This window comes from Oncorhynchus mykiss, chromosome 31 (assembly GCF_013265735.2).
Source record: "Oncorhynchus mykiss isolate Arlee chromosome 31, USDA_OmykA_1.1, whole genome shotgun sequence".
Lineage (NCBI taxonomy): Eukaryota > Metazoa > Chordata > Actinopteri > Salmoniformes > Salmonidae > Oncorhynchus > Oncorhynchus mykiss.
This window is the reverse complement of record NC_050571.1, coordinates 5,902,660-5,920,821: the sequence shown is the minus strand read 5'-3', so window position 1 is coordinate 5,920,821 and position 18,162 is coordinate 5,902,660. Positions and strand designations below refer to the sequence as shown.

The 18,162-nt window shown below is 44.1% G+C and overlaps 1 protein-coding gene across 1 annotated transcript in view; it reads right to left on the bottom strand.

Annotated features, from left to right (window-relative positions):
- The window catches only part of LOC110504498 (kelch-like protein 4), a 56,065-nt gene that overhangs the window by 24,467 nt on the left and 13,436 nt on the right, over nucleotides 1–18,162 (bottom strand). The window contains exon 2 of the mRNA XM_036969863.1: nucleotides 6,875–7,018. Coding sequence (XP_036825758.1) covers nucleotides 6,875–7,018 — 144 coding nt within the window. The remainder of the gene's footprint in view (nucleotides 1–6,874; nucleotides 7,019–18,162) is intronic.

Here is an 18,162-nt window from a genome sequence, read left to right as displayed (position 1 = left end):
ACCAGGTTGTATATCAGACAGACAGTATACCAGGTGGTATATCAGACAGACAGTATACCAGGTGGTATATCAGAGACAGTATACCAGGTGGTATATCAGACAGACAGTATACCAGGTGGTATATCATCGAATAGCCCAGCCTGTTTGAACAATTTTGGTGCCATGTTTTCAAATATAGCCCACCTCAGCTCAGTGATTTTTAATTAAGAAGATGGTGCCGACAGACATGGCAGCTCTGCATCTAGCTCCTAAGCAACTTAGTTTTTTTTGTTGTCATTTCTTACATTATTAGCCCAGAACATTTTTTGTGTAATTATTACATACAGATGGAAATAACTTTTGGATAGCAGAGCTGCGGTAACTCACCAGCATTACGACTAGAAATACGACTTTCTCGAAATGGATCGTTTGTTTGTAACCCCTAGGGCAATTTAACTTATCCCAGCGACTGCACACCATCCAATATTTTACTCACTAATGTTCAGTCCCTGGGCAATAAAGTAAACGAGCTCAGGGCGAGGATCTCCTTCCAGAGCGACATCAGGGAATGTAACATACGCTGTTTCTCGGAATCACATCTTTCTTCGGATATACTGTCCCCGTCCATACAGCCAGTTGGGCTCAGTACATCACAGAGACAGGAATAAAGAACTCTCTGGGACGAAGACAGGCGATGGTGTATGTTTCGTGATTAACTACTCATGGTGTGATTGTGATAACGTATAGTGGGGCGGCAGGTAGACAGGTGGTCGGAGCGTTGGACCAATAACCGAAAAGTGGCTGGATCAAATCCCCAAGCTGACAAGGTACAAATCTGCTGTTCTGAAGAGTATAGGGGATGTTGTTCCCACTGTGAATATTAAAACCTACCAAAACCATGAACAGATAAACTGAAAGTGTGAACCACCGCATTTAACCACGGCACGGTGACTGGGAAAATGGTTGAATACAAACACTGCAATTATTCATAATCCATAAGGCAATGAAACAGGCAAAACGTCAGTGTAATGAGTTTCGTCTTCATACGAAGGAGAGTCGGACCAAAATGCAGCGTGTGGTTTACGATCCATGTTTATTAATAATACGAAACACGAATCTCCAATACAATACTACAAAACAAAACGTAACGAAACCCTAACAGCCTATATAGTGTGAACACAGGGACACATAGGACAGGAACAATCACCCACAAACACACAGTGAAACCCAGGCTACCTAAATATGGTTCCCAATCAGAGACAATGACGAACACCTGCCTCTGACTGAGAACCATATCAGGCTGAACATAGAAATAGACAAACAAGACATGAAACATAGAATACCCACTCAGATCACACCCTGACCAATCAAAACATAGAAAATACAAAGTAAACTATGGTCAGGGCGTGACAGTACCCCCCCCCCCAAGGTGCGGACTCCGGCCGCAAAACCTGAACCTATAGGGGAGGGTCTGGGTGGGCATCTGTCCGCGGTGGCGGCTCTGGCGCTGGACGTGGACCCCACTCCATGACAGTTTTAATCCCCCTCCTAAACGTCCCTAAATAGGTTACCCACCACAATGATAACATGGGACAGAGGGACAGCTCGGGACAGAGGTAACTCGGGACAGATGGGTAGCTCAGCACTGAGAGGAAGCTCAGCACTGAGAAGAAGCTCAGCACTGAGAGGAAGCCCAGGCAGGTAGTAGAAACTACCAGAACCTGGCTGGCTGGCGGTTTCAGCAGATCCTGGTCGACTAGCAGATCTGGAAGAATCTGGTCGACTGGCGGATCTGGGAGAATCTGGTCGACTGGCGGATCTGGGAGAATCTGGTCGACTGGCGGATCTGGGAGAATCTGGTCGACTGGCGGATCTGGGAGAATCTGGACGACTGGCAGATCTGGGAGAATCTGGACGACTGGCAGATCTGAGAGAGTCTGGACGACTGGCAGATCTGGAAGAGTCTGGACGACTGGCAGATCTGGAAGAGTCTGGTCGACTGGCAGATCTGGAAGAGTCTGGTCGACTGGCAGATCTGGAAGAGTCTGGTCGACTGGCAGATCTGGAAGAGTCTGGTCGACTGGCAGATCTGGAAGAGTCTGGACGACTGGCAGATCTGGAAGAGTCTGGACGACTGGCAGATCTGGAAGAGTCTGGACGACGGGCAGATCTGGAAGAGTCTGGACGACGGGCAGATCTGGAAGAGTCTGGACGACTGGCAGATCTGGAAGAGACTGGTCGACACAGACTGGCTGCTCTGGCTGCTCCATGCTGACTGACAGCTCTGGCTGCTCCATGCTGGCAGACTGCTCTGGCTGCTCCATGCTGACTGGCAGCTCTGGCTGCTCCATGCTGACTGGCGGCCCTGGCTGCTCTGGCTGCTCCATGCTGACTGACAGCTCTGGCTGCTCTGGCTGCTCCATGCTGACTGGCGGCCCTGGCTGCTCTGGCTGCTCCATGCTGACTGGCGGCCCTGGCTGCTCCATGCTGACTGGCGGCCCTGGCTGCTCCCTGCTAACTGGCGGCCCTGGCTGCTCCCTGCTAACTGGCGGCCCTGGCTGCTCCTTACAAACTGGCAGCTCCGGCGGCTCCTTACAAACTGGCAGCTCTGGCGGCTCCTTGCAGACTGGCAGCTTTGGCAGCATCCTGCAGACTGGCAGCTCTGGCGGCTCCTTGCAGACTGGCAGCTCCTTGCAGACTGGCAGCTCTATGCATACTGGCAGCTCCTTTCTGACTGGCAGCTCTATACAAACTTGCAGCTCCATGCAGACTGGCAGCTCCATGCAGACTGGCAGCTCCGAACAGGCGGGAGACTCCGGCAACGCTGTAGAGGCGGAAAGCTCTGACAGCGCTAAACAGGCGGGAGACTCCAACAGTGCTGAAGAGGAGGAAGGCTCTGGCAGCGCTGAACAGGTGAGAGACTCCGACAGCGCTGGAGAGGAGGAAGGCTCCGACAGCGCTAAACAGGCGAGGCGCACTGTAGGCCTGATGCGTGGTGCTGGCACTGGTGGTACTGGGCCGAGGACACGCACAGGAAGCCTAGTGCGGGGAGCTGCTACCGGAGGGCTGGGGTGTGGAGGTGGCACAGGATGGGTTAGACCGTGAAGGCGTACTGGAGATCTTGAGAGCGGTGTTGGCACAGGACATGCAAGGCTAGGGAGGTACACAGGAGGCCTGGTGCGTGAGACTGGCACTGTCTTCACCAGCTGACTAGCACGCACCTCAGGACGAGTAGAGAGCACTGACCCAGGTGCCAATAAATCCCCGACACGCTCCTTCGGGCGAATATCATATTTAAAGCACCAACACAGCAACTCCCTCATTTCACTCTCCTCCAATTTCCCCATTAACTCCTTCACAGTCTCTGCTTCGCTTACCTCCAACACCGGTTCTGGTCTCCTCCTTGGCTCCTCACGATAAACAGGGGGAGTTGGCTCAGGTCTGCGACCTGGCGTAGCCATACTCCCTGTTAGCCCCCCCCCCCAAGAAATTTTTGAGGCTTACTCTCGGGCTTCCATCCGCTCCGTCGTGCTACTTCCTCATATTTGCGCCTCTCAGCTTTCGCCGCCTCCAGTTCTTCCTTGGGACGGCGATATTCTCCCGGTTGAGCCCATGGTCCACCATTATCTAATTCATACTCCCATGACGCTCTCTCCCACTGCGGCTGCTGCTGCTCCTGCTGCCTCTGTTCCTTCTTCGGCTGCACCTTGGTGCGGCTATACTCCCCTGGTTTAGCCCAGGGTCCTCTCCCGTTGAGGATTTCCTCCCATGTCCAGAAATCCTTACAACGTAACTCCTCTTTTTGCTGCTGCTGCTGCCTGTTGACACGCCGCTTGGTCCGTTGGTGGTGGGTGATTCTGTAATGAGTTTCGTCTTCATACGAAGGAGAGTCGGACCAAAATGCAGCGTGTGGTTTACGATCCATGTTTATTAATAATACGAAACACGAATCTCCAATACAATACTACAAAACAAAACGTAACGAAACCCTAACAGCCTATATAGTGTGAACACAGGGACACATAGGACAGGAACAATCACCCACAAACACACAGTGAAACCCAGGCTACCTAAATATGGTTCCCAATCAGAGACAATGACGAACACCTGCCTCTGACTGAGAACCATATCAGGCTGAACATAGAAATAGACAAACAAGACATGAAACATAGAATACCCACTCAGATCACACCCTGACCAATCAAAACATAGAAAATACAAAGTAAACTATGGTCAGGGCGTGACAGTCAGACAAAGTGGAGTTGCAATTTAATGACTCAGACACAAGACGTATGTGGCCTTGGTCTACAGACAATCACGGATTACAAACGGAAAACCAGCCACATCGCGGACACCGACACATCTTGCTCTCGTACAAACTAAACATCTTCTTCGCCCGCTTTGAGGATAACGGATAACACAGTGCCACCGATGCGGCCCCACTACCAAGGACTCTGTGCTCTCCTTCTCCCTGACTGACGTGAGTAAGACATTTAAGCATGTTAAACCTTGGCTCCCGGCCCAGACGGTGTCCCTAGCCGCGTCCTCAGAGCATGCGCAGACCAGCTGGCTGGCGTGTTTACGGACATATTCAATCTCTCCATATCCCAGTCTGCTGTCCCCACTTGCTTCAAGATGTCCACCATTGTTCCTGTACCCAAGAAAGGAAAGGTAACTGAATTAAATTACTATCGCCTCGAAGCACTCACTTCTGTCATCATGAAGTGCTTTGATAGGCTAGTTAAGGATCATATCACCTCCACCTTACCTGACACCCTAGACTCACTTCAATTTGCATACCACCCCAATAGATCCACAGATAATGCAATCAATATCGCACTGCACACTGCCCTATCCCACCTGGACAAGAGGAATACCTATGTAAGAATACTGTTAATTGACTACAGCTCAGCATTCAGCACCATAGTACCCTCCAAGCTCATCATTAAGCTCGGGACCCTGGGTCTGAACCCCGCCTTGTTCAACTAGGTCCTGGACTTCCTGACGGGCCTCCTCCAGGTGGAGAAGGTAGGAAACAACATCTCCACTACACTGACCCTCAACACTGGGGCCCCACAAAGGTGTGTGCTCAGCCCCCTCCTATACTCCCTGTTCAACAATGACTGTGACTGCGTGGTCACGCACGCCTCCAACTCAATCATCAAGTTTGCAGATGACACAACAGTTGTAGGCCTGATTACCAACAATGAAGAGACAGCCTACAGGGAGGAGGTGAGGGCTCTGGTGGAGTGGTGCCTGGAAAATATCCTTCCCTCAACATCAACAAAATGAAGCAGCTGATCGTGGACTTCAGGAGACAACAGAGAGAACACGCCCCTATCCACATCAACGGGGCCGCAGTGGAGGTCACCTGGGTGTTTCAATGGATGTTCAGCTCAGTGATTCTCTAACCGCCCCTAACAACCCTTTGTGTTCCCCATGACTACATCCTATTTGTTGAAGCAGCATATGAAAAAAATACAAATGAAAGTATCTCATGAACAACATTTACAATTATTTCTAATAGAGAAAAGACTCAAGAGCTCTAATCGTGTTAATGTCTCCGTCTGGTTTGCTTCACAAGTCTGCTAATGTATGAACTGAAGTGGAGAGTAATCAAAATCTGCTAGCACAAGGAAATGAGTTTTCTTTTAAATGTGTTATTAAATGAAACAGAGGATATTATGGTCTGTCCTCTACAGAGCAGATAATACAACTTTTGTAAATGCACGTGTAATGATCGTGTCATATTACGCTTTGTCCTAAGTGTTTTATGAATGCTTATGGCAAAGGAGTCATGACTCGTTTTTTTTTTAAGATTGCCCTGTTGAGGCCATGCAACATGTTTTTCTGTTGTTTTCTTCACCCACACCCACTTAGTTAACAGTCATTCCTGTTTGTGGGGGAGACAGGTAGCCTAGTGGTTAGAGTGTAGGGGGGACAGGTAGCCTAGTGGTTAGAATATAGGGGGGACAGGTAGCCTAGTGGTTAGAATGTAGGGGGGACAGGTAGCCTAGTGGTTAGAGTGTGGGGGAGACAGGTAGCCTAGTGGTTAGAATGTAGGGGGGACAGGTAGCCTAGTGGTTAGAGTGTGGGGGAGACAGGTAGCCTAGTGGTTTGAGTGTGGGGGAGACAGGTAGCCTAGTGGTTAGAGTGTAGAGGTGGCAGGTAGCCTAGTGGTTAGAGTGTAGGGGTGGCAGGTAGCCTAGTGGTTAGAGTGTAGGGGTGGCAGGTAGCCTAGTGGTTAGAGTGTAGGGGTGGCAGGTAGCCTTGGGGATTAGAGTGTAGGGGTGGCAGGTAGCCTAGTGGCTAGAGTGTAGGGGAGACAGGTAGCCTAGTGGTTAGAGCGTTGGGCCAGTAACCGAAAGGTTGCTAGATTGAATCCTTGAGCTGACAAGGTAAAAATCTGTTGTTCTGCCCCTGAACAAGGCAGTTAACCCACTGTTCCCCAGTAGGCCGTCATTGTAAATAATAATTTGTTCTTTAACTGACTTGCCTCGTTAAATAAAGGTAAATAACAATTCCTCTGGATTTTCTGGACCCTCAAATTGCTATCTGAAGCCCTTCTGAAATAAGAGCAGCCTTATTTTATTAGATAGTAAAAATTGATTGAACAGATAATCTAAGTATTGTGTTATCTATGGTGGTAATCAGTGAAAAGATTCCCACTGGTGGCTATCATAATATTATTGATCCAGATGAATCATATAGGCTATGTCCCAAATGGCACCAAATTCCCTATATAGTGCCCTACTTTTAACCAGAACCTTATGGTCTGTGGTCAAAAGTAGTGCACTTTACTGGGAATAAGGGTGTCACTTGGAACAGAGCCAGTATAGCAGAGCCAGTATTACACCAGGTGTAATTATATTTAAGAAGAGCAGCATGCACTCACCTGTGAGCCGGGATCTTATGATCTCCTGCTATCAAGACAACATCACACAGCTGCTTGTGCTGAAAATAAGTCTCCATCTTGCGAAAGGTCTGTTCCGCATGGTTTGTAGCCTGGAAGAACTCATCCGAGCCGTTGGAGCACATCCTAGAGGAAGAGGAGGAGGGGGGGGGGGGGGGGGGGAGAAACAGAAGAAGAAGAAGAAGAAGGATATGTGTAAGTAATCATGGTTATAGCCCTACATGGAAGAAGTTATATGACCATATAATGCAACTTATATCAGCATTTTTAAGAACCACATATGAACTGTGAATAATATACTATTTTACAAGTAGAACGCAATTCCCATTTGGTAGAACCCCCTCCCCATAAACAAAAACTGAGAGACCTACAGTATCACTGTAATGTTTTGTTTAACCAAGTCTGAGAAGTTGGATACAGCATACACTCTTAGAAAAAAGGTGCTATCTAGAATCTTAGAGGGTTCTTCGACTGTCCCTTTGAGTACAACCATTTTGGTTCCGGGTAGAACCCTTTTGGGTTCCACGTAGTACCCTTTACACCGAGGGTTCTACATGGAACCCTAAAGGGTTCTACCTGGAACCCAAAATAGTTATACCTGGAAACAAGATGGGTTCTCTTACGGGGACAGACAAATAACCTTTTTTGGAGCGAAGAGTGAACCTAGCAGACCTAAAAGGAATATTGTATCACAATCAAAGTAACACAATTATTATAGTGATTTGATGAAACGCAACTTGCTATGCGGCAGTCAAACATAATTTATATTGACTAAACCGTCTTCTTTCCCCACCAGTCTGAGCCAGATTAAAAGTCTAACAACTAAACTGCGTACCCAAGTGGTAAATAAACTGAGCGCTAACTCCAGCGGGACAGTCTGTTTACAATCTGAGCAAATCCGCCTCGCCTGCCAAACAAAACGTTTTTTTTTTTATAGACATGGACTAAGCAATTGAGCTGGCTTCCCCTTCACAGTATTGTGGTAAAGCTGTATTCTGAGCCCCGCTCCCCAAAGACCGGTAGATTACATGCTGTTTTACAGAGTCAGAATAATCCTTCAGATTTGTGGCAAATAATTCAGACCAGTTACTTTAGTGTCCTTCAAGGGATAAAATCCACTTGCTGACATTTAAGTTGTTTGTTACACTGCGTAAACAATCTCAACTCTCAGGGGGAATTAACTGATCCTAAATGCTTTTTTTCTATGAGGAGATTCATAGTTTTCAAAGAACAACACTGTACATGGAGACTGTAAGAAATGTCAACATCTATGACGTAATATGTTATCAGTCCACACCACCATATAAAAAGAGAACAGGAACAGAATTCACACACACAGGACAACGTGTCGCTTTCCTCTTTTCAGAAACAAAATTCTGTCAAACTAATTTTGCTGAATGCATTTTTTTTATATAATTGAAATCAAAGTTTACGTACCACCTTAGCCAAATACATCTTAACTCAGTTTTTCACAATTCCTGACATTTAATCCTAGTAAACATTCCCTAATTTAGGTCAGTTAGGATCACCACTTTATTTTAAGAATGTGAATGATTTATTTCAGTTTTTATTTCTTTCATCACATTCCCAGTGGGTCAGAAGTTTACATACACTCAAATAGTATTTGTTAGCATTGCCGTTAAATTGTTTAACTTGGGTCAAACATTTCTGGTGGCCTTCCACAAGCTTCCCACAATAAGTTGGGTGAATGTTGTCCCATTCTTCCTGACAGAGCTGGTGTAACGGAGTCAGGTTTGTAGGCTTCCTTGCTCGCACACACTTTTTCAGTTCTGCCCACATATTTTCTATGGGACTGAGGTCAGGGCTTTGTGATGGCCACTCCAATACCTTGACTTTGTTGTCCTTAAGCCATTTTGCCACAACTTTGGAAGTATGCTTGGGTTCATTGTTCATTTGGAAGACCCATTTGCGACCAAGCATTAACTTCATGACTGATGTCTTGAGATGTTGCTTCAATATATCCACATCATTTTTCTACCTCATGATGCCATCTATTTTGGGAAGTGCACCAATCCCTCCTTCAGCAAAGCACCCCCACAGCATGATGCTGCAACCCCCATGCTTCACAGTTGGGATGGTGTTCTTCAGCTTGCAAGCCTCCCCCTTTTTCCTCCAAACATAGCGATGGTCGGTATGGCCAAACAGTTTTATTTTTGTTTAATCAAACCAGGGGATATTTCTCCAAAAAGTATGTCTTTGTCCCCATGTGCAGTTGCAAAACGTAGTCTGGCTTTTTTTTATGGCGGTTTTGGAGCAGTGGCTTCTTCCTTGCTGAGCGGCGGCCTTTCAGGTTATGTCGATATAGGACTCATTTTACTGTGGATATAGATACTTTTGTACCTGTTTCCTCCAGCATCTTCACAGGATCCTTTGCTGTTGTTCGGGGATTGATTTACTTTTCGCACCAAAGTACGTTCATCTCTGGGAGACAGAACGTGTCTCCTTCCTGAGCGGTATGATGGCTGCGTGGTCCCATGGTGTTTATACTTGCAAATTATTGTTTGTACAGATGAACGTGGTACCTTCAGGCATTTGGAAATTGCTCCCAAGGATGAACCAGACTTGTGGAGGTCTACAATTTTCTTCTGAGGTCTTGGCTGATTTCTTTTGATTTTCCCATGATGTCAAGCAAAAAGGCACTGAGTTTGAAGGTAGGCCTTGAAATACATCCACAGGTACACCTCCAATTGACTCAAATTATGTCAATTTGCCTATCAGAAGCTTCTATAGCCATTACACCATTTTCTGGAATTTTCCAAGCTGTTTAAGTGCACAGTCAACTTAGTGTATGTAAACTTCTGACCCACTGGAATTGTGATCCTGTGAATTATAGGTTAAATAATCTGTCTGTAAACAATTGTTGGAAAAATGTCTTGTGTCATGCACAAAGTAGATGTCCTAACCGACTTGCCAAAACTATAGTTTGTTAACAAGAAATGTGTGGAGTGGTTGAAAAACGAGTTTTAATGACTCCAACCTAAGTGTATGTAAACCTCCGACTTCAACTGTGCATAGGAAGCCGGGTCCACAGCCTACAGTATAAACATTTATTGGGATGCTTTATGGTAAAATACTGCTGTAATTTATTGCCCTGTCACATTTATCCCTGTTTGACTCAGAGAGTCTTGAGCTCATTCCAAATAGCACCATATCCCCTATATAGTGAACTACTTTTGACCAGGGACTATAGGGGGCCAGTTGGGGACACAGCCTTGGCTGGCAACACTAAACTAGACTGAATAAGGGACTGGGGCTGTAAAACCTAGATGTATCACCTCCTGTTCGGGCTCAAAGGAACGCTGTAAGGATTTTTCATGCCTACCAATCTCCAGGACACTAATTGCTTTGGAACAACGCTCTAGGGAGCAGCACATTTCCATGAGGTGTTTCTTTTCTTTTCAGAATGGTGTTGTTCATCAGCCATTAAATTAGCCTCTAAACTAGGAGCATCTTTTGAAAACTCCATCGAGAATTCTTAATGCCACAATACCTAGGCATTGTTTCAGGATACATGTGAGGGGGGTAACATACAATATGTAGGCAGGAATACAAGAAAAGACAATGAGGTGAGCACAAGGTTCATTTGTCAGAGAGACAGTAAGTTACTATACCAGAGGTACGGTAAGTGACTATTGAAGAGGTACAGGAAGTTACTATACCAGAGGTACAGTAAGTGACTATTGAAGAGGCACAGTAAGTTACTTGTGTATCTACCAGAGGTATCAGGTCTCTTTGTGTCTGTATCTACCAGAGGTATCAGGTCTCGTTGTGTCTGTATCTACCAGAGGTATCAGGTCTCTTTGTGTCTGTATCTACCAGAGGTATCAGGTCTCTTTGTGTCTGTATCTACCAGAGGTATCAGGTCTCTTTGTGTCTGTATCTACCAGAGGTATCAGGTCTCTTTGTGTCTGTATCTACCAGAGGTATCAGGTCTCTTTGTGTCTGTATCTACCAGGGGCATCGGCTATTAATGGATAAGGGTGATTGCCCCAATATACTGTACCAATGTACTGTATCAATATACTGTACCAATATACTGTACCAATATACTATATCAGTATACTGCATCAGTATACTGCATGAATATACTGTATCAATGTACTGTATCAATATAGTATATTAATATACTGTACCAATATACTGTATCAATATACTATGTTTAATATACTGTACCAATATACTGTATCAATATACTATATTAATATACTGTATCAATATACTGTATCAATATACTATATTAATATACTGTATCAATATACTATATTAATATGCTGTATCAATATACTGTATCAATATACTATATTAATATACTGTATCAATATACTATATTAATATACTGTATCAATATACTATATTAATATGCTGTATCAATATACTGTATCAATATACTATATGAATATACTGTAACAATATACTATATTCATATACTATATCAATATACTATATTAATATACTGTATCAATATACTATATTAATATACTGTGTCAATATACTGTATCAATATACTATATTAATAGACTGTATCAATATACTATATCAATATACTATATCAATATACTGTATTAATATTCTGTATCAATATACTATATTAATATACTGTATCAATATAGTATATTAATATACTGTATCAATATACTATATTAATATACTGTATCAATATACTATATTAATATACTGTATCAATATACTGTATCAATATACTGTATCTCTCCCTCCCTGCTATTAGGAACCCCCTGCCTGCGTCCCAAATGGCACCCTGTTTCCTATAATGCACTTCCTTTGACCAGGGACCATAGCGTCCCAAATGGCACCCTGTTTCCTATAATGCACTTCCTTTAACCAGGGACCATAGCGTCCCAAATGGCACTCTGTTTCCTATAATGCACTTCCTTTAACCAGGGACCATAGCGTCCCAAATGGCACCCTGTTCTCTGGTCAATGGAAGTGCCCTGTATGTGGAATAGGGTGCTATTTGAGACCGCACTGCGTGTTGCAAAAGCGTGTCAGATGATGGAGGATACAGCTGGTAAGATATTGATTCACAGTACGTCAGTTTGGTTTAAATGAAGAGGCATAGAATCAGACATGTATTTACGTTTGACTCATTTAGTAGACACTCTAATCCAGAGCAACTAGGGGTTTAAGAGCCTTGCTCAAGGGCACATCGGCAGTTTAACAACAACAACAAAAAATCTAGTCGACTCGGGGACTCAAACCAGCGAACTTCCGATTACGGGCCCAACTCTCTAAACTTCTAGGCCATCTGCGACCCTTCAGAATGAGTGGTTTCATTGCCGATTCAACCGTTCATATTTACAGGGGTGTGAGTGTTCGTAGTGCTTGCTGATATGTCATATGTGTGTGTGTGTGTGTATAAAATATGCTGAAAATGTATTGCATGTAGAAATATAGGTTTTTACCTTGGTCGTGAAAACTACATTCAATTCCTTAGTGAGGTTTGCATTTCCACATTCATAGATCACCTATATGGTTACTCTGCTGAGGAAAGGGGAAATGCATATTTAAGTGGAAAATTAGCAGGTGTTAGCAAACCATTTTACCTAGTTGGCAAAATATGCACAATAAGACTGTTCCCACGGGGATACCTGTTGGGATAGGTCCATAGCAACACATTTAACGTATTAGACCCACAATAAAACAGCTCCTACATATACCTGTTTGGAAAGGTCCCTAAGCAACACATTTAAAGGATACAAACATAACATTTTAATTGGAAAAGGGGTTGTTAGATTTTTTTTCGTATCTTGCAAATTCTTTAACAATTCCCTTTCTTACTAGGTAATACATCCTCCTACTGCTCGCTTATTCCCCGTGTTTTATATGGATCTTAACATCAGACTAGGTGTCGACCACCAACTGAGAGCCTATAAGCCATCGTGAAAAACAACTGAGTTACTGCCATTGACAGGGAGATGGTGGTGGTATTTATCTTCCAAGGCGATTGAGGGTGGAATTGAGATATCATTCATGGTAACAGCTGCTGACTCAAACCTCTTGTTAGAATGTTATAAGGAAAGGGGTCAGGGTTTCGATTTCTTTTCGGTTGTGTCGTATATTTTCAGAGAAAGCAGGTTGATGAGAAGTTGTTTGTTTGGCAGCAATGAGAGGTCGTTTGGATGTCAGTGATGTGGAGAAATCCAATGGTACACTGTGATGTATTGGTTTGTGGTGGGTTTATTGAGAGGAACTAAGTTTGACTAATGACTATGACTTAAGTGTGCTGGTGGCAAGAGACTGGAATTCATGTTTTTTGACATCCAGATTATTAATTTGGTAGATTTATGAGATTGTCCGAAATTACACGTCAACCAATTGATGATGTGAAAAGTAATTGGATCACCACCCAGATGGTAGAGGGAATTAATGTGAATATCTTTATTAAATACTACATATATTCGCTTAGCTTTTGATGCGTGTGAAACCAATGATGGAGCGGCAGGTAGCCTAGCGGTTAGAGTCACGTAGCCTAGCGGTTAGAGGCAGGTAGCCTAGCGGTTAGAGTCACGTAGCCTAGCGGTTAGAGGCAGGTAGCCTAGCGGTTAGAGTCACGTAGCCTAGCGGTTAGAGGCAGGTAGCCTAGCGGTTAGAGTCACGTAGCCTAGCGGTTAGAGGCAGGTAGCCTAGCGGTTAGAGGCAGGTAGCCTAGCGGTTAGAGGCAGGTAGCCTAGCGGTTAGAGGCAGGTAGCCTAGCGGTCAGAGTCACGTAGCCTAGCGGTCAGAGGCAGGTAGCCTAGCGGTTAGAGGCAGGTAGCCTAGAGGTTAGAGGCAGGTAGCCTAGCGGTTAGAGGCAGGTAGCCTAGTGGTTAGAGTGGTAGACTAGTAACTTGGAAGGTTGCTAGATCGAATCCCAGAGCTGACAAGGTAAAAGTCTGTCGTTCTGCCCCTGAACAAGGCAGTTAATCCACTGTTCCTAGGCTGTCGTTGAAAATAAGAATTTGTTCTTAACTTACTTGCCTAGTTAAATAAATGATATATAGTAGACAAATTCCACCATGCATTAAAATACATCTCCAATCAACTGTTCATCTCTCCATCCTGGGATAGATATTATTGACTTGATATTACAAGATATATATTTTTTAAATACATCATATCTATGTTATCTGATCTGCACTGTACTGTCAACTTGGAAGGTCATTGAATTTTTGAGGAGTTCACTAACGGCCCCTTATCATGGGCCACTGAGGGAGCTCATGGAATTTCATTAGAGATGATTGAGAATATCACAGAGTAACAGGGGATTTGATCCTCATGATAGAATAACACAGAGTAACAGGGGATTTGATCCTCATGATAAAATATCACAGAGTAACAGGGGATTTGATCCTCATGATAGAATAACACAGAGTAACAGGGGATTTGATCCTCATGATAAAATATCACAGAGTAACAGGGGATTTGATCCTCATGGTAGAATAACACAGAGTAACAGGGGATTTACATAATTTAGCAGACACTCTCATCAAAGCAATTTACAGTAATGAGTGGACACATTTTTTTGTAACTTTTTCCATAATGGTTCCACTCGGGAATCAAACCCACAACCCTGGTGTTTCAAGCGCCAGTCTCAACGAACTGAGCCACCAAGGACCATTTATTCATCTTGGAAGAATAGCAATAAGCAGCGAGAGAAAAATGAATCAGCTGTGTTTTTGTTCCTGATTGACCCATTCTGTTTGAGTCCAGATAATTTACATAATAACCAGTTCGTTGAACGAGCAGTTCAAGAGTTCTACGGCATTGCCTACCCAGAGACTTGACCATACTAGATATAGTTCACTTAGAGTACTGCCTGCCCACCATCTGCACAACAAAGACTTTACCATGTTAGATATAAATTACCTTCAGAAAGTTATTCAGACCCCTTGACTTTTTCCACATTTTATTAGGTTACAGCCTTATTCTAAAATGGATTAAATAAATAAAAATCATGAAGACTCTACACAAAATACCCCATAATGATAAAGACAGAGGTTCAAAACTGAGCTCAGGTGCATCCTGTTTCCATTGATCATGCTTGAGATGTGTCTTCAACTTCATTGGAGTCCACCTGTGGTAAATTCAATTGATTGGACATGATTTAGAAAGGCACAACCCTGTCTCTTTAAGGTCCAACAGTTATTAGTGCATGTCAGAGCAAAAACCAAGCCATGAGGTCGAAGGAATTGTCTGTAGAGCTTCGAAACAGTCATTGTGTTGAGGAACAGATCTGGGGAAGGGTACAGGGAACACAGTGTCCTCCATCATTCTTAAATGGAAGAAGTTTGGAACCACCAAGACTCTTCCTAGTGCTGGCCGCCCGGCCAAACTGAGCAGTCGGGGGAGAAGGGGCTTGGTCACTCTAACAGAGCTCTGGAGCTCCTCTGTGGAGATGGAAGAACCTTCCAGAAGGACAACCATCTCCACAGCACTCTACCAATCACACCTTTATGTTAGAGTGGCCAGACGGAAGCCACTCCTCAGTAAAAGGCAAATGACAGCCCACTTGGAGTTTGCCAAAAGGTACCTAAAGAATCTCAGACCATGAGAAACAAGATTCTCTGATCTGATGAAACCAAGATTGAACTCTTTGGTCTGAATGCCAAGCGTCACGTCTGGAGGAAACCCTGGCACCATCCCTACAGTGAAGCATGAAGGTAGCAGCATCATGCTGTGGGAATGTTTTCTGCAGCAGGGACTGAGACTCGTCAGGATCGAGGCAAAGTAGAGAGAGAGATCCTTGATGAAAACCTGCACCAGAGCACTCAGGACCTCAAACTGGGGCGAAGGTTTGCCTTCCAGCAGGACAACGACCCTAAGCACACAGCCAAGACAACACAGGAGTGGCTTCATGGACAAGTCTCTGAATGTCCTTGAGTGGCCCAGCCAGAGCCCGGACTTGAACCCTATCGAACAGCTCTGGAGGGACCTGAAAATAGTAGCTGTGCAGCAGCGCTCCCCATCCAACCTGACAGAGTTTGAGAGGATCTGCAGAGAAGAATGGGAGAAACTCTCCAAATACAGGTGTGCCAACCTTGTAGCGTCATACCCAAGAAGACTCGAGGCTGTAATCGCTGCCAAAGGTTGTTCAACAAAGTACTGAGTAAAGGATAAATTAGCAAACATTTTTATAAACCTGTTGTTGCTTTATCACTATGGGGTATTGTGTGTAGATTGATGAGGGGAAAAAAACGATTTTATTCATTTTAGAAAATGGCTGTAACTTAACAAAATGTGGGGGGAAAAAATCAAGGGATTTGGATCATTTCCGAAGGCACTGTAGTTCACTACATTAAACAGCATGCAGCCCGAGAGAAAACTTGTTTTTAAATATGTGCTTTCTGATTCATATAAAAAATATACAATGTTAATATTTACATTTACACTACATGTAATGTTATATTTATGTTTAATTCCAATACATTTGGATTGGGAGGAGAGGAGGAGCTAGGTTAGTGATTTAACATCTGTCTATGTGCTGTGTGAGGAGAGGAGGAGCTAAGTTAGTGATTTAACATCTGTCTATGTGCAGTGTGAGGGGAGGAGGAGCTAGGTTAGTGATTTAACATCTGTCTATGTGCTGTGTGAGGAGAGGAGGAGCTAGGTTAGTGATTTAACATCTGTCTATGTGCTGTGTGAGGAGAGGAGGAGCTAGGTTAGTGATTTAACATCTGTCTATGTGCAGTGTGAGGAGAGGAGGAGCTAGGTTAGTGATTTAACCATTTGTCTATGTGCTGTGTGAGGAGAGGAGGAGCTAGGTTAGTGATTTAACATCTGTCTATGTGCTGTGTGAGGAGAGGAGGAGCTAGGTTAGTGATTTAACATCTGTCTATGTGCTGTGTGAGAGGAGGAGGAGCTAGGTTAATGATTTAACATCTGTCTATGTGCTGTGTGAGGAGAGGATGAGCTAGGTTAGTGATTTAACATCTGTCTATGTGCTGTGTGAGGAGAGGAGGAGCTAGGTTAGTGATTTAACATCTGTCTGTGTGCTGTGTGAGGAGAGGAGGAGCTAGGTTAGTGATTTAACATCTGTCTATGTGCTGTGTGAGGGGAGGAGGAGCTAGGTTAGTGATTTAACATCTGTCTATGTGCTGTGTGAGAGGAGGAGGAGCTAGGTTAGTGATTTAACATCTGTCTATGTGCTGTGTGAGGAGAGGAGGAGCTAGGTTAGTGATTTAACATCTGTCTATGTGCTGTGTGAGGAGAGGAGGAGCTAGGTTAGTGATTTAACATCTGTCTATGTGCTGTGTGAGGAGAGGAGGAGCTAGGGTAGTGATTTAACATCTGTCTATGTGCTGTGTGAGGAGAGGAGGAGCTAGGTTAGTGATTTAACATCTGTCTATGTGCTGTGTGAGGGGAGGAGGAGCTAGGTTGGTGATTTAACATCTGTCTATGTGCTGTGTGAGGAGAGGAGGAGCTAGGTTAGTGATTTAACATCTGTCTATGTGCTGTGTGAGGAGAGGAGGAGCTAGGTTAGTGATTTAAACATTTGTCTATGTCTCAAATCAAATGTTATTTGTCACATGCGCTGAATTTTACATGAAATGCTTGCTTACAAGCCCTATGTAGAGGGGGCACCTGTACCGAGTCAATGTGCGGGGTTACAGGTTAGTAGTGGTAATTGAGGTAATTTGTACATGTACAGTGCCTTGCAAAAGTATTCATCCCCCTTGGTGTTTTTCCTATTTTGTTGCGTTACAACCTGTAATTTAAATTGATTTTTTATTTGAATTTCATGTAATGGACATACACAAAATAGTCCAAGGAAATAAAGAAAAAAAAATTGTCTCATAAAATGCAAAAAAATTCTAAAACGAAAAAAGTGGTGTGTGCATATGTATTCACCCCCTTTGCTATGAAGCCCCTAAATAAGATCTGGTGCAACCAATTACCTTCAGAAGTCACATAATTAGTTAAATAAAGTCCACCTGTGGGAAATCTTAGTGTCACATGATCTGTCACATGATCTCAATATATATACATACACCTGTTCTGAAAGGCCCCAGAGTCTGCAACACCACTAAGCAAGGGGCACCACCAAGCAAACAACACCATGAAGACCAACGAGCTCTCCAAACAGGTCAGGGACAAAGTTGTGGAGAAGTACAGATCAGGGTTGGGTTATAAAAAAATATCAGAAACTTTGAACATCCCACAGAGCACCATTAAATCCATTATTAAAAAAATGAAAGAATATGGCACCACAACAAACCTGCCAAGAGAGGGCCGCCCACCAAAATTCATGGACC